Source organism: Hesperophylax consimilis, chromosome 2, assembly GCF_061612785.1.
Source record: "Hesperophylax consimilis isolate HC1 chromosome 2, BYU_Hcon_1.0, whole genome shotgun sequence".
NCBI classification, from domain to species: Eukaryota; Metazoa; Arthropoda; class Insecta; order Trichoptera; family Limnephilidae; genus Hesperophylax; species Hesperophylax consimilis.
The window spans coordinates 33,091,196-33,117,348 of NC_142837.1; the positions used below are offsets into that span (position 1 = coordinate 33,091,196).

Consider the following 26,153-nt stretch of genomic DNA (forward strand, 5'->3'; position numbering starts at 1 on the left):
CTTTAAATTCATGTATTTGAAGTAAATTTAGTAAAATAGTATTTTGGTGCCTGTAATGGGCAAAAACATAGCTAATTGAATTTAGTTTATGAAATTATGAAGAACTGATTAATTGTTCACCAACATTCCATAGCATTGTTTGAATGGTTGACATAAAGATAATTTAATATCTTAAGGTCCTGCGTCCTGTACTGGGTCAAAAGAAGGAGTTAGATCCTCTCGCTGCCTAAGGATACTTGTAATCCCGGTAGGATCGCAATGCCCCGAACCAACACACAGATTAACAATGCAAGATTTGCACTTGCCAGGTTTGATGATCTTGCTGTTTGTTGATGTCACGTGTGGGCCTGCACTACGTTAAATATATGAATCATAAGTCACTTTAAAACATTAATCGATGCACACATACACATGGCGATCCCTTGTTGCAAAAGATTACGTTTTTGATCGGCGGTTTAAGAAATGTAGGTACTGATTATTGAATGGCGTTTCTCTTCACGACTAATCACATTCTGATTAGGCTAGAGTTGATCAATGACTCCTTTAAATCACTGATCACATTTACAGCGTTAGGTATCTTCCCATGACAGAAAAGACAGAAGTTGATCGATGACTCAGCCTGCATTTAGCTGCATTCTGTACAAATCGAGCGTAGATCCAATGGTACATATTGTACCCTGCTCTGTTGTTGGCGGAAACCGAACGAAGCTACTAGTTACCAAACGTCGTGATGAAACACAGTACAATTTACAAAAACATGACGGGCCGTTCGGCATTTTAGCTGGCACACTAAGGTTAAAAAAAACCTCAATTCGGTACCATATATAGATATTTTTAACATTGAGACGTTACAAATCGTGGTGTTTAAAATTGAAACAAAATTCGACATGTAAAATTAGGAGTGTAACGATACTGATAAAGGATTCGCCGATAAAAAGTTTTAATTTACAATGCTCAAAGTTCATATTTTCATGTTCATGTTTAAATTTTACCTTAACAGTCTGTTGTATTGTGGTGAACGAATATTATAACACGTTTGTATTTGATATGTTATTTATTAAACCAGCCCAGCTGGCGATCTGTTGACAAGTGGTGACAGCTAGGGTTTGTGTAGCACAGACAATATATTAGGAAATGGCCATAGATAACATTATACTAATAACACCAACATCCCTCTTTTCCTAATAAAGAAAAACAAGTCAAGACAAGATGAACATTAAATATAAATTTTTCTTTTCAAATAAACATAATTCATGACATAGTAATAAACTGTAAGTGAAATACAATTACCAAATTTAATTATAATCAGATGGATTATATCTATCAGGTTTATTAACAATTCTGCCCGAACGAGTTCGAATGCTTGCCTCATTGTTTGTCAGCTCATCAGAAGTTGTAGGACCTGGATAAAACGGGATGGAATGAAAATCATTGTCAAAACGTACACCTTTCTTCGATGAACTATTTCCATTCAGCGGTGATGATGATTCCTGACGTGATCTGTCTAAATTTAAGTGTTTCCTATTCCTGCGATATCTTGAACCATCGGGAGTTTCAACAATATATGACCTTGGGCATCCTTTAACAATTTCTACTACAGTAGCTGGTGACCATGAACTTGACACATCTTTTTTAAAAACTACTTTATCGCCTATCTTCAACTCAGACAAGTTCCGAACCTTTTTGTCAAAATATTTTTTCATTTTGTTTTGACGACCCTTAAATTTATCTTCATATTCTTTAAATCGCACGACTTTTGGTCTAAGTGTACTGGATGTTACGGGTAAATTACATCTAAGTTGACGTGACATTAAGAGGCTTGCAGGGGATGGAAAATTATTTTTTGGACTATTTCTGTAATGTAACATAGCAAGATACGGATCAGTTTTGGATTCAAGGCATTTTCTTAAAATATTCTTTACTATTTTTACTGAACTCTCAGCTTGACCATTTGACTGAGGATAGTTTGGACTAGTGGTGATATGTTCAATATCCCACTCATATAAAAAGTTTTTAAAAATGGCTGATTGAAATGGTGGTCCATTATCACTAACAAGCGTTAACGGTATCCCATGACGTGAAAATATAGATTTTAAGTGTGTGACTACAGTTTCCGCGTTATAATTGTGTAACATTGAATTTTCGATGTATTTTGAATAATAATCAGTAACAATGAGATAATTTGAGTTGTTGAAATGCATTAAATCTACACCTACCTTTTCCCAGGGAAAATTAGTGATACCATGGGGCAAAAGAAGCTGTGACGGGTTATTAAATTTAAATTTAGTACAAATCTGACATTGATCGACAATGTTTTTAATATCAGAGTTAATATTCGGCCAAAAAATCATATTTCTGACTAGACTTTTTGCTTTTGACATACCTAAGTGACCTTTATGTACATCTTTTAAAATTTCAGGACGTAAAATTGACGGTATAATTAAACTAGGTCCCTTAAATACCAGATCATTGACAACATGAATTTCTGCTTGAAAATTCCAGTATGGTTTAACGCAGGGTTCAATTACATTTTTATTTGACGGCCAACCGGTTTTATAATATTTCATTAAAGTTAATAAAGACTGATCTTGTTTCGTCGCCTCAGTGATTAATTTCAGTTTTTCTTCTGAAACTGCCAGACTTGACATCAGTAAATTGATATGTATGTCAATTTCTTTTTCCGCATCTGTTATTTCTGTATCAGGTAACGGCGCTCTAGATAACGTATCGGCAATATACATAAATTTACCAGGTACATATCTGACGTCTAAATGGTAGCATTGTAGAGACATCATCATTCGTTGTAACCTTGCGGGAACTTCAGAAAGTGATTTCTTAAAAAGTGTGACTAGTGGTTTATGATCTGTTTCAACATTTACCACGTGGCCATAAATATATTGATGGAATTTTTGACAACCGAATAAAATTGCATATAATTCCTTCTCTATTTGTGCATAATTTTGCTGACTGGACGTTAGTGTTTTTGACGCATAAGCAATCGGTCTACTTTCCTGCAAAATAACTGCGCCCACTGCGCTCTGCGAAGAATCTACTGATAATTTTAACGGTTTTTTAATGTCAAAATTAATAAGTACTGGAGATGAACTTATAATTTTCTTTAAATTGACAAAGGACTGATCGTGATTGGCATCCCATTGCCAGCTGACGTCTTTCTTTAGCAAAGTCCTTAAAAGTTCTGTTTCTTTTGACAAATCTTTGATAAAAGATCCCAAGTAATTAATCATACCTAAAAACCGTTGTAAGTCTTTCTTACAAGTGGGAGTAGGTAATTCTCGAATAGCTCTAATCTTTGACTCATCTGGCCTGATCCCTTGACTGCTAAAGATATGACCTAGAAAAGTAACTTCCTGTAAGCCAAAGTGACATTTATTTAGATTGAATTTTAAATTTACTTCTCTGGCTCTTTTAAAAACATTTTCTAATCTCCTTTCATGAGATTCAAGATTCTCTCCCCATACTAAAATATCGTCAACGAAAACTATCACCCCTTCTAGATCAGCAAATATTTCCGTCATTATTCTAGAGAAGAATTCGGGAGCTGAATTAATTCCATACGGAAGTCTTAAAAATTGATACCTGCCGAAAGGTGTTTGGAAAGTGCATAAATCTGAACTTTCACTATCTAAGCGTATCATCCAAAAACCTGAAAATGCGTCTAGATTTGAAAAAAACTTCGCTCCTTTAATTTTAAACCTAATTTCGTCCATTGAAGGTGTTGGATAATGCGTTCTGCAAATAGCCCTATTTAAATTTCGTGGATCTAGACAAATGCGTAACTGTGAATTTTTTTTTTCTGCGACAACTATGGAACTCACCCACGGTGTTGGTTTTGTAACCTTGACAATGACCTTCATTTCCTCCATTCTATCTAATTCTTCTTTTAATTTATTGTGCAGCTTGAATGGAATCTTTCTTGGTGCATCGATTTTAGGATGAACATCAGATCGAACTGTTAGATGACATTCGTGAGGTAAGCATCCGAGACCCTGAAAAACATCGTTAAATTTCTTTATTAAATTGTTTGAATTATACATTGACAAATCATTGTTGGGAATATTTTCAGAATTATTCGTGTTAGAATACACACGTTTTATTATTCCCATTGCATTGCAAGTAGTTAGCCCTAATATAGTTTGACATGATTTCAACTCAGTGATGACAAAGGGAATGGACATATTTTTATCATTATTATAAAAACAATTTAACTTACAAGTTCCTTTTGTAGGAATGTTAGTACCACCGAATGAATTTATTTTAAATGCTGTTTCTGTGATAATTTTTTCTGACAAACCAAGTTTATTAAAATTTGTAAAAGACAAAACATTTACATTGGCACCTGTATCTATAAGACATGAAATTATAACATTATTTATTCTTAAATTAATGTGCCATGAATTCAATGTTGAATTAATATTGTTACAATTTAATGTATCAATTGTATAGTCGTGGTTGGGTATTTTACTTTGTGACAATGTATTAACATTAATTTTCCTACCTTTCAATTTCCTATTAAAACAAAATTTCGAATAATGCCCAATCTTGAGACAATTAAAGCATTTAGCTAATGATGCCGGGCAGTTTGTGCGGTGAATTTGTCCACATTTGGTACAGACTCCGCCCTGACTTCCGGATTGACCTCTGGATAGACTGCTCGGACTTCCCGATGGACTTCTGGAATGATTGCTCGGACTTCCGGATTGACTTCTGGAATGGCTTCTGGCTGATAGTGAAGATGAAGAAGGGCTTCGTAGAACTTGTTGTATAATATTCCCCTCAAGACTTCTTGTGTTTTCCCTCGATACAACAATCGCTCTTGACAAATTAATCGCTTTTTCCAAGTTTAACGACGTTTCTTGTAAAAGTCTTTCTTTCAAGTAGTAAAGATTTCGATTTAGGTTACATATGAATATGTCCTTTATTAAGGATGTTTGTAGATTGCCGAAATCACAAGTTTGACTTAGATTTTGTAGCGAAGCAATAAAATCTTCGACTGTTTCACTGTCGCCTTGCTTCCTCGTGAAGAATTTAAATCGTTCCACTGTCACATTTACTGTGGGTATGAAGTGTTTATCGTAAAGGAGTAAAATACCGTCGAGCGTACTTTTCTCAATTGTGAGGCCAAATGAGTTAAAAATTTCTACCCCTTTCGGGCCAATCGTGTGTAGAAGCCTGGCCACTTTTTGAATTTCCTTTTCTTCATTAAAATTATTAGCCATCATATAAATAAGGAATGATTGCTTAAATTTCTTCCACTCACCCGCCATATTTGGAACAATCGCCATCGGCGCAATATGACTCGACATTTTATTTCTTTTGACAATTTGTTTTGGATACAAATTATTGACTCTTGATGTGACTTGACTTGACTTCACTCACAATATATTTATTAAGACACATCTGACACCATGTTGTATTGTGGTGAACGAATATTATAACACGTTTGTATTTGATATGTTATTTATTAAACCAGCCCAGCTGGCGATCTGTTGACAAGTGGTGACAGCTAGGGTTTGTGTAGCACAGACAATATATTAGGAAATGGCCATAGATAACATTATACTAATAACACCAACACAGTCCAAGAGGGCTTTTTCTATTTTTCCGGTTTTTTTCGTATTTTCGAAGTCACTTGTGTCCCTAACAGCATATTCAAAAAAATATTTATCGTGTATGTTTTTTAGATACATGTATGTTATACAAGGTGTCCGGAAACTCGTAGTACAAGCGGGAAACTGGTGAATCTACATCACATTTGAAGTCGATTTTGTAGTATATTTTTTTTTTATTTGAGCTTTCGTTATCGAGTAAATCGAGTTTGAAGTTGATTTTTTTTTATTTTTTTTTTAATCAAATTCTTATAAATTATTACTGAAGATCAAAGTACCCAACTAATTAAAACTATTTGAAAGTAAAACAAATGAAGAAACTCGGATTTGAAGCATTATTTTGAAATCACCCTTCATTTAACCCGGTGTAATCATAAAATATTTCTGCTCTGCAGGGTTAAAACATCTGTTATTCAACCCTAAACACCAGAAAAAACTTTAACCCTAAAATAGCCGAAAAATATTTTTTTTTTGTTTTTTTTTTTTTTTGAAAATGCTCAAATCAAAAAACTTTAATGTGGTGTAGATTCTCCAGTTTCCCGCTTGTACTACGAGTTTCCGGACACCGTGTATACAACCTGTTAAAAATAAATAATCTAAAAAAATATTTTTCTTACTTTACAGCTGTTTATAAAACAGTAGTTTTCAATAAATCGCCAATCGACCTCAAGATTACTTTCATCTGCTACTACATACAACATTACAAAAATATATAAAAAATATTTTGTAATAGAACATATCTCAACCTATAGGACCCAATTTTTATATAATAGCTAAATAACTGTGTGATATTATTTTGAAAAACTATGTAAATCAACTTACTTTGAAGTCAATTTTATGTATTAAAAAACAGCAATTTGAAAAAGAAAAAAACCATATAATTATATTATAATAATATATATATATATATATTTAATAATAATATATCAATATACAGTATTTATACTATCTTAATTGATAAATAAATAAAATTAATTTAAAGATTTAATTATCTATATTCATAACCCTAAACACATATAAATGATCGCATTTTACATATTCAATCATAACGCGAACATCGTTCGCCACAAGCGGACGTTTTGCGGCGCTCTCTTCTGTGAAGTAGTGTTAAAAAACGTAAGTGTATTAGTTTATTTTCGATATACATATATATTGTAGACATAAAATCAAAACGTAGAATTTGTTCATGTAATTTGAAGGGAGCGTGTCAAAGGTGAACAAGAATGTGAATAGCGTGGAGGCGAACGTTGTTGAGATGATTGTACCTTCTCATATATTACCTTCCAGCTGAACAATATGTAGCAGGTCTTAATTATTGTAACTCATCTCATTTGCTAGCGCCCGCTGTGGATATGTACGAACGAGACAGCAGTATTATAATTGCTTCCAGCAGTATAGACGAGCAGACGTATCGTATTTCATGTGACTAGTGTTATAGGGCTGTGCAAATAGATGTTTAATTATAATAATAATTTGATTATTTAATTTGGCTATTATAGCTCTTCGTGAATTGAACAAATGAAAATAAAATATAATTATATAATATAATATATGTATATATATATTTTTTTTTTGTAAAAGGTAAATATATGACTGTTTTAAGTGTTGACAATAATTTTTTGTCTATAACCATTATTATTATTTATGATTTGCTTAGTTAAATTAAGTTCTCTTGAAAAATTAATTAGAGGTGAAAAATATTGTTAAATTATATCTAACCCTAGTTATTCTTTGAATATATTTGTTAATTTAATTTTGAATTTGCCATTTTTGAAGAAATGAAAATTAGCTTATTAATTTTTTTTCAGTGTATAAATTTGGGAAACAAATGGCATTCCAAAACTTTCCGTCAGCTCAACAGAAAGAAGAAAAAGTATGATTTTTTTTAATATCTTTATTACATAACTATTTTAAATATATTAAGACTACTATTATTAATAAATACCATATCAAGACCTAAGACTTTACGCAGCAATTCTTGAGATTATTTTACGTTAAAAATGTAGTTTTCATTTTGCCACCCGCTGACATGTTTTCAAATAAAAAACAAAATTCTTTAACTTGTCGCCACCAGTTACAACCGTATGCATCACGTGGTATGCGCTTAGTCTATTTAGTTTATAGTGCGTACCACTTGCATCAGTTGGCAACCAGTGGTAACATGTGTTTTCATTGAAAAAAAAATGTCACCGATCCAAAGTGACATCAAAATTTTTCACTCCAAATAATCTCAGTAATTGTCTTGTTAGTTATGTCTGTTAACACACTGTATATATATTTTTAGTTTAAATTTGACTGTTTTTTGTACAGACCAATTTCTCTGAGAACTCTGGAAATGGAGGTTTTGGTGGATAACAACTTTGAAAGTTTCAGTACTGAACTAACCACGAATATAGTTGCCACGGCTGCGGCTGCGGCTGGTATATCTGTTTTAGCGGTAAGAAACATCAACTAGTGATTATATGGGTTTTTTTTATCTAATTGAATGTATAAGTTGTTCACATAAGATTGTTTTTTTTAGGAACAAAGTGTGGATGACATTCACGAATCTACTACAGCCGCACAATCAATGGAATCCGGCAATGGTGAAGTAAGAGATACGATGAAGCTTTTTTTTCTTAGCACGCATTATGAATTATAAATTTATATATAATTACTAATTACTTTATATTTTCAATTTAATTTAGGATCAGCTCATGGATAGTGCAGATCACGACATTCCTGCAATGGAGCCACAAGAAAAACCATTTGCCATTGATGGAAGGAGGATTGTCGATTTCCAATACATGTTTGTGGTATTGCAGATAATTAATAATCATTGCCCACTTTTAGGATGTACTCTGTCCAATATTTATATTTATAAGGAAAATAGAAAAGGATTCCAATCACCTTTTTTTTTCCAATGCGATATGTGCCACCTCAAAATGAATATTTCATCGTATGACAAAAACATACCTCTAGATGTTAAACCATGCTGTTGTGTCTGGAGCTGTAACCGTTGGGATAGGTTATAAACCATGGAAATTCCGGCCATGACTGGAACAACATTTTGTAAAATTCAAAATAAAGTTTGTTCGTGGTATGAATCCACAGCTATCATAAAAATGAGAGAAGCAGCACAGATAGAGGCAGAATATGCAAGACAAATGGAAAAGTAGATTCGAGTGGTACTCCGTTGATAACGGTTGTTGCGGATGGATGTTGGTCCAAAAGATCGTATGGAACTAACTACTCTGCCCTTTCTGGGGCTGCGGCAATCGTTGGCCAAAAATTTGGTCAAGTCCTTTTTTACAAAGAAAAAAAAAAGTTTTGCGTAATATGTACCAGGGCTGAAAATAAAGGCGAACCTGCCAAAGAACACACGTGTTTCAAAAACCACACCGGCAGCTCTACAAGCATGGAGTCAGACATTCTGGTAGAAGGTTTCATGTCTTCTATGAGCACACACGGCATTATATACTCCAAACTCATCGCCGATGGAGATTCCAGCACGTACAAAAAATTTTTAAAATCAAGGCCTTATAAAAACCTAACAGTGGAAAAAATTGAATGCCGCAACCATCTTTTAAGAAACTTCTGTAATAAATTACGTAAGATTACAACAGAAACATTTTATCCTCTAGCTTCACGAAAAATTTTGTCAGCCAGAATTTTGCAGCTTCACACTGCTGTGCGATGTGCCATCTCGCATAGGAAAGGAGAAATTGGAACAATGGCTGACAAAATTTTCAAATTAAATTCTGATATATTAAATGGACCCCGGCATGTGTTTGGAGATCACAAATCCTGCCACTTAGGCGGATATTTTTGTAAACGTGCTGAAAACGGTGAACCCAATTGGACAACTCTATTAGAGAAATGCAAGATGTTTGATAAAATAATGCTGCATGTAAACACTCTAGCATCACATTCTCGAAGTTTGATTTGTGATGTTGACAGCAACGTGGTTGAAAGATTTAACCAAATAATTGCCAAAATGACTGGAGGTAAGCGAATAAATTATACGTCCCGAAATTCGTACCAGAGTCGATGTGCCGCAGCAGTGGTGTCGTTTAATTCCAGGAGAATTCATTATTCCGTGCATAAAGAGGTTTTTGGAAACAGCCCTGGAACGTGGTCAAGAAGAATGGAAGCGAAGCGTGCACATATTGCAAGGAAAAAAAAACTTTCTTCCGGGTTTAACCATATTATCGCAGATAGCGATTATGGTCAACATTTAAACTCACCCGATATGGATGACGAGCTTTTCACGGAATCCAAAAAAATATTTTTACAGTCTCTGAATCTCTCAGACGCCGATCGTTCGCGTATTGAAAATGAAACCGTTTTGCAATAAAAGTCAGGAGAATGGATGGAACTCCGGAGAAAGCGGCTAACAGCATTTTGGTTCGGGAAAATTTGTAAAAGACGATTAAACATCAACTTTGGACCGTTAGTTAAAAGCATAATGTACCAAAGTCCGCTAGGGGTGCCATCAGTGCGTTTTGGTAATGACAACGAGGCCCGGGCCTTAATGCAGCTTTCCATTAAATTAGGTTTGACATTTACTAAATGCGGTTTGTTTTTAGATGAATGTCATCCTTTCCTAGGTGCCACTCCCGATAGTAAAGGAGATCATTTTATAGTTGAGATTAAATGCTGTTATAGCGCTCGAGGTATGGAGCCGTTAATTAAAAAAAAAATAAGTTTTGGTATATTGACAAAGACGGTGAAGTTAAAATAAACCAAAAACATGATTGGTATTTCCAAATTCAAGGACAACTACACATCAGATATATGTATATTTGGTGTATGGACCTCGAATAACATTCCATTAACCTTTTCACCGCGATCAAATGTACCGAAAATTACACCCGTACGCGGTACTCACTTTGAAAATCAAAACCTACCACTTGAAACAGCTATAAATCTCTTATTTCTAGACAGATTTATGATTTGCTTATCTTAAAAGCTTTATTAATGCTCTTGAAGTTTGTTGAAACACATAAATAAACAATAAACCGCAAGATACAGATATAATATTATAAACAGTGACCCATCACAAGAAATCAACAAGAACTGTCGCCATCGCATGCACACTGCTATATTGTTTATAGTATTTACTTACCCGGTCTGATGGGATTTGGACCACTGCGCCGATATCATCGAAACACAATTATTTTTATTATTATATCTACTAACAAATAAAGTTTTAATAAAAAGTTAACACGAGGAGAAATATTTATAAGTTTTGTTTTTCATGGTAGTTTCTAAAACATGGCCACACACACAATGTCACATCGCACTCTGGGCATTTATACTGGGACATTTTCCCTTTTTTAGAAATGACGCACACTCGGCAGGCTCGGTGAAGTTTTTGAGAATTATTTCCCTTTATTGAGTGGGGCATATGTTTTGCTAATGCCTTAGCAGTTAGTCTCAGAGGTAAATCGTGTGAAGAGCGAGAATGAGGCTCAGATCGGGAAGTTTCATGATATTTTTGCAATTGTCGTATTACGGCTAATTGGAAATCTGCTAAACTAACATTTTTATTTGTAATTGATTTAAAAGCTATATGAGAGTTCAATAAATACAGATCAATAATATGGAAGGCCACATTTTTATACCACTTAATTGTTTTTCGCAGGCAATTTATACTACTTAACATCAAGTCCACTTTGTCAACAAAACCCATACACTTATTATAGTCTAGAACGCACTTGGGTTTCATAATTGGTTGACGAGTTTTCCAATCAACTTTTCCCGTCATGTCCATGGAGTCGTCACGTAAGGTTGTTAGCATGTGAACTTCTCTTTTATCGCACCACTTTAAAGCCAACAGAGGTCCACGATGTTGTGCTTTCATTTCACCCTTTTTAAGTTTATTAAATTTTGCCATGCCTTTTCGTGTCTTCCGCACCGTACCACATGCATTGGTTTTGTTCGCATGGAGAAAATCATATAGTTGAGGGCTACTGTACCAATTATCAATAATAAGATTATGTCCTTTATTTAAATAATCTTAAAGTAGTGTCGTTACTACAGCCCCCGAAACTCCGAGACATTCAGAGTCAGTTATGTCAGTCCCTTCGCCACAATAAATAGTGAAGTCTAATATAAAACCCGTCTTCACGTCACACAATACAAACATTTTAATTCCAAACCGGTGACGTTTGGGTGGTATATATTGTTTGAAAATTAAACGCCCTTTGAAAACAATTATGCTCTCATCGATGCATAAATTTTCATAAGGTATCAAAGTTTTTTTGAACATTTTTCGGGTATGGTCAGTTAGGATTTTAATTTTGTAAAGTCGGTCACCAGGAATTTGTGTGTCGGGGTTTGAGAACATTCGCAATATAATTTCGTAACGATCCCTAGACATGGTTTTTCCCAAAATTGTACTAGCGAGCAATGGGTCAGTGGACCAGTGTTCTTCGATAGTAAGATGTCGGTTTCTCGTCATTAACATTAACAGTGCAAAAAAAATGTACATTTCTTCGACAGATGTGTCAACCCATTTACGAAGTCTGGATTTTTGGGAAGGTTCTTGTTTTGATATGGTGGCTATGTAATATCGATTAGTTTCGATCACCATTTTAGTCACTATTTCTTTGTTCAAGAAGTATTCAAAAAAGTCAATTTCCGATGAATTACCAGAAAATAAAGTGGATGGATCAAAACCTGACACAAAATCATCAAATTCATGAACTATTGGAATAAATGGACCAGAGGTCTAAGAAGAAAAGCAGTCTGCATTTACGGTATAGTCTAAGTTAGGTGTACGAGAGTCATGATCTTGGCTTATCCCGGGGGCGTTTATTTCACTGTCACTAACTTCTTCAGTAATTGGTATATCTTGATCATCTTCACTTATTTCTAAATCAGAGTCCATGTCTAAAAATGTTTCATAAATTTCGTCTTCTGTAAGACTGGGGTTTGCCATTTTTAAGGGAGTTCAATTTTGATATATAAACGGTAAGCCTATAAATATAGACAGATATATTACTATTTAGGTTGTCCACAAAATTTAGAAATAAAATCACAAAATAAAGTCAATCAAAAAGTCTTGAGTAAAATAACTATTTTTAAAACACGTCACGTCACAAGTTCACAAACAAACGAAAGTCAATCAAAAAGTCATGAGTAAAATAACTATTTTTAAAACACGTCACGTCACTTAAGTTCACAAACAAACTAATGTATCACAGAAAAATAAATTACTTAAAAAGATTCGCAAAATAGAAATCGGTCAATATTTTACATCGACGCATAAGTCCATCAAAGCAGATTAGATCACCTAAGAAATACTATGGATGACACAACGTTTCAGCGGCGCGACATTCAAATGACTGAATGAAGATTTAACGAATCATCGCTTTCACAATGTTTTATGTAAACAATTTATTATATTTTAACCAGCAAACGCCAGATGTCAGTAAGAAAAAGGATTGAACTATTTTTTGGTTCAGTTATCTGCTAAATTCGTCGCGTATTTACGTAGTATCAAGCCGCTAAAGTGAAACGCATGATATGATGCGCGTAGCGTGGGGGGCACGAATTATTTTCGCATGAATTGATGCGCGTAGCGGCGAAAAAGTTAAAGGTTGAAACCATTAGAAGAGGTGACTCTTTCTTTCACTTTTCAATGTTAAAACGCCTTCAAAATGTCTACTTTGATTGCTACTTGCCAGAAATCATTGACCCGAGATACGAAAGAGGCATGGATATTAGAAATCCTCCTTACATAGAGCAAGCCATAAAAAAAACGTAAGAACATCTCGTCTGTGAGGTTATTGGTTATCTGATTTTATTTTCCTTATGCTTGCTATGTACAACCTTAACTTGCGTTTTATTGAAATTATTTTCATTGTGTTTAGATATAAATGTCTTTTACTCGTACATTTTGTAACATTGCGCAAAACAAATGCATTATATTCCAATTGCCCGCCATGCACATATTTTTTATATTGATACATTCTGTAAATTATGTTGTATTATGTTCCTTATGAAAAAAACTGTTGTTTCTAATGAAATTGGAAAACCGTACAATAACTGTACACCATTTATTTCATATCTTGAGAGCTTCACTTACATTCATGCATCGTATCGTATAGTATTATTTTATTGAGTAAAGTGGGGAATTACTTAGCTATTTACATCAGTTCATCAAACACGGCTAAAGCCATTTTAAGTATCGTTTTTTTTGGTGGAAAGTACATTTCACTGTGGAAAGTACGGTAAATGTACTACTGAACTGAGTTTTATGTTCATATGAAAAATGCGTGTATCTATTTGTGAAATAACACGAATTAATTCAATAAAAGAAAGAGCTCAAATCACTTGTACCTTAGCAATTCAGCATACACATAAATGTGAACAAAGAACATTCAATTACAAGATTTCTAGTTCTTTAAATATTTTACCTACTGAAATTATAAACGGAATCAACATAATTGTTGGAGACATGCTAGCTGAAAGAAATTGTTTGTATTTGTTTAAGTTCTGAAATACTACTTTATGTAATGTTTTATTGTTGTTTTTATATTTTATTTTATATATTTATGTAGTACAATCTATGAAATATTAATATCAGAATTTTTTAAAAAGGGACCCGTTAGTCAATCTGCCAAAAATTGGTTTATCGGGACGTTATAAAAATACATAAATATTGTAAAAAATTCGTAAATCATTTTACTGCCAAACTTTTTCACTATCACGATCTAAGCAAAAAAAGAATAGCACAAAAGTTCTATTATTTGGAATATTCCAATCTGTACATATCCTTTAAATTAATTTTCCCACATCAGAAACACCAGATAAAGCAAACAACACAAACCTGACCTCAATTATTTGATTTCCCAAAAAAAAATTATTCGCACATGCCGGGATTTGAACCCCCAACCTCTGCAATCGAAGTCGAGAACCTTACTTACAATAAAAATATCAATATCCACTTATTCCAAGAAGGGAAAGATATTATTCTAGTATATTTTTAAAGTTATTGTTACCATACCAAATTTTGGAAGAATCTTAAATGTGTATTTATTTATAAGCCTAAAAAGTTTTAACGTAAAAGTGGAATATTAAATCATTAGTGTTTATATGAAAATATCAATATTTCATAGGAAACAATAATTGTATTAATAAAAATGTATAATAATAATAATAAAAATAAATTATAAAAACTGTTTTTTATATGCCTACTCACTGTAAAAACCAAAACTTTTAATTAAATAAATGTATTCTCAACTGTGTTTTATATTTCAATGTTGTGACAGCCTACTCACTGTAAAAACCTAAACTTTTAAATAAATAAAAGTATTCTCAACGGCGTTTTATATTTCAATGTTGTGACAGCCCTAGCAGCAGTCGCAAGTCGCAAGAGCCGGCCGCTTGCGAGTGTGTTCATTGAATTGAAATATTTCCAATATTTGGGGAAAAAATATTTTTTAGTAGTATTACTAAATAAGTAGAGACACCCATTCATGGCATTAACGATATTTTCGCGAATTAAAGCGAAAAATGGTGATTTTAGCTATAAATACGTTAAAACGCGAAATAGCAGCTGAGTACAAGGATGCTCTCATCTATTTCATGAAGGAGTATGAACCCAAAAACTCAAGTATTCTTCTTCTTTCGTATGGTGGGGGGGTCAGAGGGGGACATCTAGGTCTGTGAGCCAGTCTAGGGCATCAGGCATCGCCATGTGGAACTCATCAATCCCGCCAGGTAATGAATGGAGCGGGCATTCGTTGACCACACTCGAGTATTGATTATATTTTAGAGTAGTTTGCAGATAGTAGCAAGGCAACTTTGATATGTATTCATTTGACATTTGTTGATAAAGTGTGTGGCCAATTTGTCAAATTGGTAAATGTATATACCTCATATATAAATATACCTCAAGGTTCTCATTTAGGCCCATTATTATTTAATGTGTATATATACGATATTCACAAAGGTTTTTTACATGCTAATTACCTAGCATATGCAGATGATAAAAAAATATACTTAGTTATTAAATCAATCAACGACTGCATTAAACTTCAAGAGGACCTCAATCGTCTCTTTGTCTATTGCAAATTAAACAAACTTGTTATTAACATCGCAAAATGCAATAAATTAACATTTACACGTAATAAAAATAAAATATCCTTTGTATACACACTAAACGGCACACACATCAATGAAGTAAAATATATCAGGGACCTTGGGGTAACACTGGATGTTAAATTAAACTTTATCCAACACACTGATGACATCATTAACAAAGCCAATAAAATGCTGGGATTTATAATTCGCATTGCAAAACCCTTCCACAACATAAACACTCTATATTCCCTTTACACCTCATATATTCGCCCACACCTGGAACACTGTACACCGATCTAGACTCCTTTATACCAAGCCCATATCGAAAGAATAGAAAGAATTAAAAAAAAAAATTTTTAACACATAAATTATAAACTAAACTTACACTTCTCAAATTATACCGAATCCATTAAATTTCATAATTTTAACTCCCTCCAAACACGACGTCTAATTTTTGATCAAATCCTATTATTTAAAATCCTAAATAATGGTCTGGACTCACCAGAACTTACCAATTTAATAAATTTTCATATTCCGTCTAGATCAACCCGACAATCTGATTTATTTTATCTACCCTCGTGTAGAACAAACATTTGAAAAAATTCCCCAATTCCTCGTATATGTGCACAATATAATAAAAAATTTTACAGCATTGAAATTTTTGGTAATAACCTAAAGAAATATCGATATGAAGTAATGCGTACGATCGATTATTAATATGAGAGTATGGAATGTATCGGCAGTATCTCCTATCCTTTTCCTATTTTCCTCTTCCTATCCTCTTCCTATTTTCCTCTTCCTCTCCCCTTCCTTTAACACCAAATTAATTTTAACCCTTGGGACCTTCTAAGACCCAAACAGTCCCAAATGCCGTGCGCGCATTATACTCTCTTAAGACCATATTTGTCCCAGAACGACCGCACATTATTCAAATGCATATATCTCTCTTCCTCTCATCTAAAAATTAATTATTTCTTTTATGTCAGAAAGAGAACGAAATAGTGCTTGTTATTGTCTTTGAAAAAATGGAAGCTTGTAGAAGGTTCGATCCGTGCAAATCAACAACGTCTCAAGGGTTAAGAAACTAAAACTTCATTTCTAATGCACTTTAACATAAGAAACTTCTGTGGCTTGACTTCAATTAACTTGTATATTTATATCTATCACTGCATATTATATAAAAGCTGTTTGTTTCTTACAAAATAAATAAATTAAAAGGGTCAAAATATCCATACGCTCATTTTCTTTGGGAGGATTTGGTGTGGAGGAGTGATGGTGTTTTCCCTGCCAAAACCTTAAAGGCTGTGCAGGAGGTAAAGAACCAGGTTGTCCTAACCCAAATAAGAGAGAGTTGTCAAAAGAGTTCTGTGAAACTGGCATCTCATATGCTGAACCGTCAAGACAACAGCACTAATCTATTTTTTGAGCACGCAGGTAAAATGTTCAATCCTGCGATTCTAGGTCAGAAATTCCAGCGATCAGACGCTATTCTTTTAGCAAGTAAAAGTAGGCTTACACCAACATTTAAATCTGTTGATGACAGTAAATTCCTGGAAGGTAACAGCCATTTTCAAAGACAGCTTGTAGAGCAAGTGAGGGATGGAGTTACTGTAGACGTAATAATAATAATAATAATTGGATGACTTGTATAGCGCCGTTTTTGTGCAAAATCACCTCAAGGGCGCTGTACAAACTTATAATACATTTCTACAGTGATCTTTGTTATTACTTAACTATTTATGGAGAAAATATACAGTACAATACTTACCTGGTAGGTCACGTAGACGTAGTTCAGCTTCTCTTAGCTGTAAAGCTCTGCTGTTCACAGAGAATTTGCTGCGGCAGGTCTGATGACTGTGTGGGCCCCTGTAAATAGTGTTGACGCAAAAAGATTTTTTAGTCGCCATAATCTTGGTTTGACAGATCGTAGAACGAACATGACACACTCTACTGTAGAAAAATGTGCCATGTTGAGTTTCAATCAATAATACAATAAACATGTTTCAAGTGATTTTGCTAATTTAATTGTTTTTCCCCTCTTGCCGACTCCCATTCCTTGATGTTATCCTATTTAGCTATAAACGCTATGAAAACGCAAAATTAAAGCTATTTTTTCAACAATTAATGCTACATTTCTTAAAAATTAAAGCTTTCAATGGGTGTCTCTATAAATAAGAAATACAAAAAAAGCCAAAAGGCAATTTTTCAGTGGTCACATTCTGATTTACATACCTACTTTTTATTATAATAGGCAGATAAACATGAATGTTCTTGCGTATCAGAATGTGACCATTGAACATTTCCAGCTGCCTTTTCAATTATGACGATAGTATTGTTGATTAAAGACTTTTATCGTTTCCATGTTGGCTTTCATGCTAGGGTCCCTTGAAAAACCTTTTGATTTTAATAATGTTTTATTAATTTGTACTTTGCATTGTTCTGAACCAGTGTTCACAGGATCCAGAGCCAAAATTCGTATACCTATTTTTTTATTTATTTTTTGTTCATAAGTCTTTCTGGCTTATGAACAAAAAATAAATTACTGAAATTATTATCAGAACTGAAATTATTATCAGATATTGGGTGTTTTTTGTTGCTGAGGTGGTATATAGTTGATCATCACTGAAGATACTAAAATGTTATTATATTAATAAAATGGATAACTTTTGTTAGCAGCCACAGATGACCCCACCGCAGATGTCCATGCCGCCACCACCCCAACATCACATTGTGGCCCCGCCACAATTCTCTGTGGAACACCCGTGGCTGATAAACACGCAAAATAATGTAAGTCTAAAATAACATCTATTTATTGTCTAAAGTAAATTGAAAGGAAGATTTTTGTTTTGTCTCATCACGTAACCTATGTATGTTTTTAGCAGTCTGGTCAGATTGGAGGTGCCAACAGCCAACAGCAGTTTCAACTCCAGCAGGTAGTGCTGCAGCCCCCCCCAAGGCCAATCACCCACGTCAACATCCCCCCGCCCGGGGTGCACATCCCTCAACATGCTGGGCCCCTGGTGCCACCCCCACAGTTAGTCCAACTGTCGGCCCCGCCTCCCTCTGCACCCCCTGTACTTGTGGTCAGCCACCCCCCTCCCCAACCCCTCTATCTCCCCCCTGACATGGTGGCTTCTTCCTCCATGGGCACCTTCTCCCTCGTTCAAGGGGGGCTGGTCTACCATCAGGCACCGCCTGTACAAACCCAGGCGCAAATGGGGGATGGAAACAACTCCATGAACCCTCTCTCTCAGCCTCCACCCCAAATGATCATCACTCAGCTGCAACTAGATCACAATAATCAGATGTCCCATAGCTTCCAAAGCAACCAGAAGTACCATGTTATTGGACATGTCCAGGGCCAGATGAATCGAGATGGCAATAGCCAACACCAGCAGCAGATTATCCGTCAAAATCAAAATGAAATGTATTCCCCTTTTAGCCAATCTAACAATGCAAATACCTCCAACATGAATTCTTCCTATCAGTCTAATATGTCAGATGGTGATTCTGAGCATGATGGCCCAAGCCAAGGAAGGCAGAGTAATAATAACCCTAATATGCAACAGTCAGAACAGGATTGTACAGAGCATAAGGAGCAGAGCTCTAGGCAAGATAATCAACGTGGGCAAATTAATATGCCAATTCCTCCTAATCAAAATCAATCTGGTTTGCTTTCTAATTTTCAAGTCACACATAATCGTTCATTCCCCATCCTCGGGCAGCTGCCTCCCAACCGCCCCCCTCAGCCTCAACAACTGTCGGAAGGTCCTTCGTCGAATCAATCAACAAGCAACCAATACTTATGTCAGCAGGGTAACATCCAAAGCCCACAAATTAGTCACAATTCCAACCAGCCAACTAATCACATGTCAACTTTGCAAGAAGACAGTCAGATGGCGAATAACCAACAACAAACCAGGCAAATGCCTCCCAACCAATTCTCAGATAACGATAGTCATCAGCAGATGGATCAAGCTTATAACCAACAAGTTGGTCAGCAGAACCAGGGGAATCAGCAAACACCAAACCCAAGGAATTTCAACCAATCTACTTCCAACCAAAGCGAGCCACTGTCGCCCAGACAAGATTCAAAGAGAAATGATACCCAAGGCAGGAACAGATCCTCCAGGAATCGTAGAGGACCTAGAAATAACAGACAATATGTTTATCCGTGGAGCAGAAGCGAACAGGACAACTCTAACCAGCAAAATGATCCAGTTTGGTTGAGGAAGGAGAGTATCAGGGAGTTTGAGAATGAGAGAAAGATGAGTGATTTCCCACGCAGCAATAATGAGAGCAGACCATCCCGCTTCCAGCCACTGGAGAGTGAGGAAGTGCAACCTCAGGCAGAAGACAATCGTCAATCCACGCAATACAAAAACAATCAAGACCAAGATCACAATCAGCAGGAAGGCGGTGCTAGATTCAACATCTCTGTACCATCGAACAACCAGATTGTACAACATAAGACTGTCGCGCAACAATACGGACAAGGTGACAACAATCAGCCAATGGTGAGAAATTTGTATTGTATAATATGATTGGAATATTTTATTTACGTGTGACAATTTATTTTAATTTTAACAATATTTTTACAGCAAGTGAATCGTAATAGAAGCGATACCGATCATCATCGCAAGGAGAGGTCTCCCGATGGAGGTCGCAAGAGGAGATTTGAACAGGAGGTAACTTGTTATATTAATTTCATTATGTAATCACAAACCTACCACCGTCATGGAATACTCGTTTTTTTTAATAAACTATAAGATTATTTCATTTGAGTTATGCAATTTTTTTCAGAATACGTGGACAAACAAACAAACTCCAAAATCGTCCACAAGCACAGATGTTGGCAAATCTAGTCATAAGAAAAGATTTGATCAAGAAGATTACAAAGCAGCAATTGCTGGGTGAGTTAAAACTTCAAAATAACCAAAAACAAACATGTTTATGTTAAATTCACATTTCATACAGAATTCTTGTGTAATTCTCTCCTGTGACAGAGATCATTATTTGTGTATGCGTATTCGTTTTCAGTATTCCCCTTAATCCGTTCCCGGGCCCAGAATATGTGGTGTAAGCTCCAGATTTAATACTTTCTTGTAATCTTGCTAAATATGTAACTTTGATATAGACTATGATAACTTTCCTGGTTTTGAATACAATCATTTGTATACAACTGGTGACTTTCTATGAATCTCCCAACTAAGAGTTGGCTCAAAGCTGGTGCAATTTGTGACGTGGTGAAGATATCCGCCAGCAGCCATGGAGAATATCCGTCCAAAATCCATTGGGATAATTATTATGTTCTTGGATTAGGGCAGTAAGAAGACCTGAAGATACATTATTAGATTCACCTTACCGAGCTGTGAGCCAACACCTAGAAGCTGCTAACCAGATCTGTGGAGGGAATGAGTGATGCCAGCTGGTGATAAATTTTTCCATATTTTTTTATAATGTTCCCTCAGAATTAATAGATTGGTGAGCTAATCGTTACATTCTGAAAGAGACTAGGCATTCAAATCATGCTGTCAACTGTCTGCCTATAACACGTCCTGAGATATTTGACAAACTGAGAACTGGTACCCGGAGAAGTGAGCTTCACTAGCAATATGGAAGACAGGAGAAGCAGGGAAAGATCACCGATGCGTTGAACTGAACAAGTATCATAGGGGCCTTGTGTAGTTGATTACGACACTTGCAGATTATTATAAAAACAATGGAAAAGAAATCCGCAAGGCTGCAGTCGGATGGATTAAATATATTGTAGTTGTGTTGCTATTTTTCATCAAACCCTTTTCTGCTTATTCTGAACGTTTCAGAGCCCGCACAATCATCTTATGCAGCATCTTCAAACATGCAGAGCAACGTCTGTATGCCAACACAGTTTTATCTTTCGTTGTATTATTCTTTCCTCGCTTCTCATGCCATCTGCTTGGTTTACTTTAGAAGCCAAATCAGATGGCATGACATGTCATATACTGTTTTACTAAAAATTCAAAGAATGAATTTTTTGGTGTGTTTTGATCTACAAGCTGCACAACCAAATACATAGCAGAGTATGAGCGGAATCAATTTACATCTAATTGGAGTACATACTTCACCTGAGAAACATTATGGCTTTCATTATGCAATCAGAAACATTTTTGAAATACTTTTCTACAGCTCAGATACACATAGCAGTTAGATGAGTCGTGGAGTTGCAAAACCCGTACTGGAAATTTCTGCTTGTTTTCATATGTTCACAAAAGTACATGTTTATTATACACGGTGACTCGTAGTACAAGCGGGAAACTGGTGAACCTACCTACTAGAAATCTCTCTTACCCATTCTGAAATATTTGTATTTTACATCAAATCACTATGTGAATTTAGACTTTGACTTGTTTTTCGTACAGCTTTTTATTTCTAGAATGTGTTCATTTTAACATTGATTAAATTTTACATACCTGTTCACATCTTCAGATTTTCAACAAGGTCTATTTTAACCACTTGAATGCTGGTGTATCCTATCGGATATGTACCTGTCAAGTTCCAGTGTATCCCTAGCGGATATCTTACATTTATACCCATCAAGTGCCGGCGTATCCCTAGTGGATATGCTAGCAACTCAACCACACTTGACTCGATTTTACGTTATTTTGGCGAGGAAATAATATATCTTTATACTATTCTATCTTTTTTTTTTGTCATGTGCAAACATATTTATTTTATCTGAAAATTCGCATTGCCATTGTGAAAGTGTCATCGATCTACTAATATTATATTATAGTAGTCCTGGAGAGGGGTCATACGTGATGTCATTCGTTCTAATACCTTTTTTCTTATTATTTTCATACAAGACATGTGAAAAGGAAGAGTATGTAATTATGACCTCTCTGTGGAACTACTATACTAAATTTATTTAGCGGAAAACATCATTTTATTATTTTATTTTCAATGTGAAGGACACTTATTTAGCTTTATGAAAATATTATAAATCCATAAAAATGTATTTCTATAAATTAAAATGAGAGAGAAATTTTCATTTCTGTGAATATAAGTAGTTATTTTGGGTAAACTACTCGTGTTATATACATAAATTTTAATAACTAATAAACACATTATCTGGTAAGACAGTACCTACAATTTCCAAAAATATCATTTTGCTAAACAACAAAATTCTGTCAGTTAGTATAGGGCTTAAAAAACTTCATTTTGCCGCCGGCACACGAGGGGGTTATATTTGACACAGAAGTTAATTTACATCCAACGCATGACAGGTTATTGCAAGCGGTTTTGTTTGAGCTGTACAACAACGACAGATGCCAGAGCGGGTCTCTATTTATGGAAAGCTTTACACTAGAGCAAGAAGACGATTTTCTTGATGATGACTGTCTTCTTCAGACTTAATACTTGTAACATTTCACCATTCCTCAGATCTCAGAGGTCCAGTAAGTCTCCCAGCAGACTTGTAAAGCCAACCGACTCCGTCAAGAGTGAGAAATGCGGCAGCTCCGGTAAATGGTCTGACAAGAAAGGTATTTTTATCAGCTTATATTACAGAAGCTAATAATGTTTTGTTCACCTAAGAACTTCCTTTTTCAGTTTGTCTAGCAGTATTTTTTTACCAGATTCTCTACTTGATTTCATTAATAAGTGTATGAATAAAATGCATGTTTGACACTGTACGCAGAGTATGCTGCTAAAATATTTTTTTTTTGTCAAACACACAATGTTACTGCTATAAGTGTTACAAGAATTGGTCAGAAAAGAAATTTCCCCTTTTTTAAATACATCTATTTGAATTTCACTTTTGTTTTCAGTAATGAATGAATGCAAATCTTTGAAATGGAAATTAACCCACTTTCTGACATCCGATCGAGCTGATAGACTCGCTGTGGATGACGATGTATTCTTTCAACTTTTGGTGGCAATCACATACACACACAAGGACATATACGCATTTCTCTGAAATTGGGTGACATTACAGCGGTTAATATACAAAATAAATGTCGGCTTTACCCAATCGACATTTGGCGAGGTTGTTAGCACAGTCGACTCCAGTTCCTGGGAAGGAAGGTACAATCCTCGGTCAAACCAAAAAAAAAACTTTATTAAAGTATAAAAACTTTGTTTTTTATGGGTTGATTTTTGTGTTTGTGATTTTCAGGTTCGTTGAAATGCCAGCAGTTTTTTTGCAAATTAATTACAAAACCCCTCCAAATGTAGATAAGTTTTCTTATTATTTCTAGAAAAATGGTTCTGTGATGTGGAAAATATAAATGAATACTTCTGCCGACTTCGCCGGGTTCAGAAATCCATTTCCATTTACAAATGGTTGAGGAAAGCAGAAAAGTTATTCTCAAACAGTTTTATTTTGTTGCTTCTAGCTTCAATTGAATGATGATCGGCAGAGAACAGAATGAACTTAGGAACACTGCATTAGATTCGTCCATTTCACATTCAGACTTTTACGTCTAGTTCCAGAAAACCAAGATCTTCTCGCGTAGTCTGAGCGTCTGATGTGTGAATTAATTTTCATGAGGAGTGAAGCATCAGAGGACACCGACAGTTATGATTGTGTGGTGTGCCAGTTGATGTGTCCCAGAGACAGATAGGTGGCTAGACTGCGTGGAGGGGGATTGGAGGTAGATGATGAGTATAGCGTACCATACACCCTGGAATAGCAGTGTGAAGAAGCAGCCAAAAACCATGTGACGGGAGAAGCGTTTCAGCAGCTTTGTTAACATTTACCTTTTCAGAAACATAGGTAGTGAAAATACAATAATTTTTTACAAATTCATTATCTTTATTAATCTTCTACAATTTTATTTGGTTTTTACCTCGAATATCAATTTTTCAGATCAACATTCATCTCAGATTCCAGACTTGGCAGTTAGCTGGTGTAGGACACATTTTCTGGCGTTTGTTAACACTTCTTGAGTGTCCATTTTTGTTTATCACTGTTTCCAATTATTTGTGACTGAAATTCCTTTCAGCAAAGAGTAGTTTTTAACAAATTTGGAAACTGCTGTAAGATCCTGCCATGGACAGACACAAGTTGATGAAGCACTACTCCTGGTTGCCTATAATGTATAAGGACACTGAATTTCTCAGACTTGTATAAAGCTGCTGAGGTAGCTGGAAGACACCAGAAGAATAAGAAGATAACGACTTGAGGACGGATTATAGTTATCCTTCTCCACTATACCGCCGTCTTCACAGGGGTCGCGTCTGGCCACTGAGTTGCTAGGGGTAGTGTGAAGGATTCTAAAGACCACTCTCCTGTCCCACTGCTTGTTGTCTCTCGCCACGACAGTCTGTGGCTTTCCCGAAGCTTTAGACGATCTACAAGATGGTGCTGCCATGGGAATGTGTTTTTTGTTTTTCCTTTTTATTTTCCTCTTTTAATGTATGTTCGCTTTATAAATGTTCTCTCCCCACTTTGAACACCAAGAACAACTTTGGTTGAGAACACTTAAAACATGTTTGGTACCTATTTATAAATTTGTGTATGTTACGCCGTGCTGAGAAAGACAGGACGTAGAGTCTTAACTAGTGTTGCTTAAATTCCCAGGAATTTATATTTGGGGAAAATTCCCATATTCCTGAAACGAAATTAGAGCATGCTGATGACAGAACTTTAAAATTTTTTTGGAAAATACTGAATAGTACCGAAGATTTAAGTCATAAAAAAGTTGACATTTGCGGCCCGCCGATAATAATAATGTATGGGTCATTTGTATAGCACCGTTTTTGTATAAAATCACCTCATAAGCCCCTGATAAGCGTGTGATGTTAAGATACATTCAGTGACTGGTGGAGTACTGCAGTATTCTAGCTGCCATTTTACTTATGAATTGTGTTTCGTGTGACATCAAAAGACACAATTGTACGTTTTACCCAAGTTCACTTTGAGAGCTCATAAACTTTTTCAATATAATGAACATTTTCATAAAAAAAAAACAACTTCATTCAGCATAACTTTCTTAATAAAAAAAAATAAATTTCCAACTTTTGATATAGAGGGACCCATCTGGTCCTTAAAACGGATTGGGAAAGTGGTGGGTGCCCTCGACGGAGTCCTTCCTATGGTTGGATAGCACTGGTGGTGGCTACATTACGATGTTCCATTGAATAGCATCTGGCGTCGCATCGTGCAGAATCCCTGTGCCCCAGGGGAACTGATAGATATTTGAAGACAAAGCTGGACAATAACAATGTGGTTTGTGGTTTGAAGCTGTCCACATTTAATAATACACAATGCAATAATTGTGCGTCAGTGGCTTAATATAGTCTACACTTTCTGGAAAAAACCTGGAATGTAAATAGTGGGATCCGCATTCAAGTTTCTGGGGCCAAAAACCTAGAATTTTAAATTACCACATTACCACAAGAGGTACCCAAACATCAATTAATGCTTGCTTGCATTTCAGTTTTGGGATCGTCTGAGAAGTCTACATGAGG

The 26,153-nt window shown here is 35.2% G+C and overlaps 1 protein-coding gene across 3 annotated transcripts in view; it reads left to right on the forward strand.

Annotated features, from left to right (window-relative positions):
- The window catches only part of LOC149425912 (uncharacterized), a 42,494-nt gene that overhangs the window by 12,938 nt on the left and 3,403 nt on the right, over positions 1-26,153 (forward strand). The window contains exons 5-9 of one of the 3 annotated variants that reach the window (XM_089642168.1): positions 18,375-18,488; positions 18,581-20,218; positions 20,303-20,389; positions 20,505-20,614; positions 23,124-23,224. In XM_089642168.1, the coding sequence (XP_089498294.1) occupies positions 18,375-18,488; positions 18,581-20,218; positions 20,303-20,389; positions 20,505-20,614; positions 23,124-23,224 (2,050 nt within the window). The remainder of the gene's footprint in view (positions 1-18,374; positions 18,489-18,580; positions 20,219-20,302; positions 20,390-20,504; positions 20,615-23,123; positions 23,225-26,153) is intronic. The other 2 variants (XM_089642173.1, XM_089642180.1) reach the window with 2 other exon arrangements.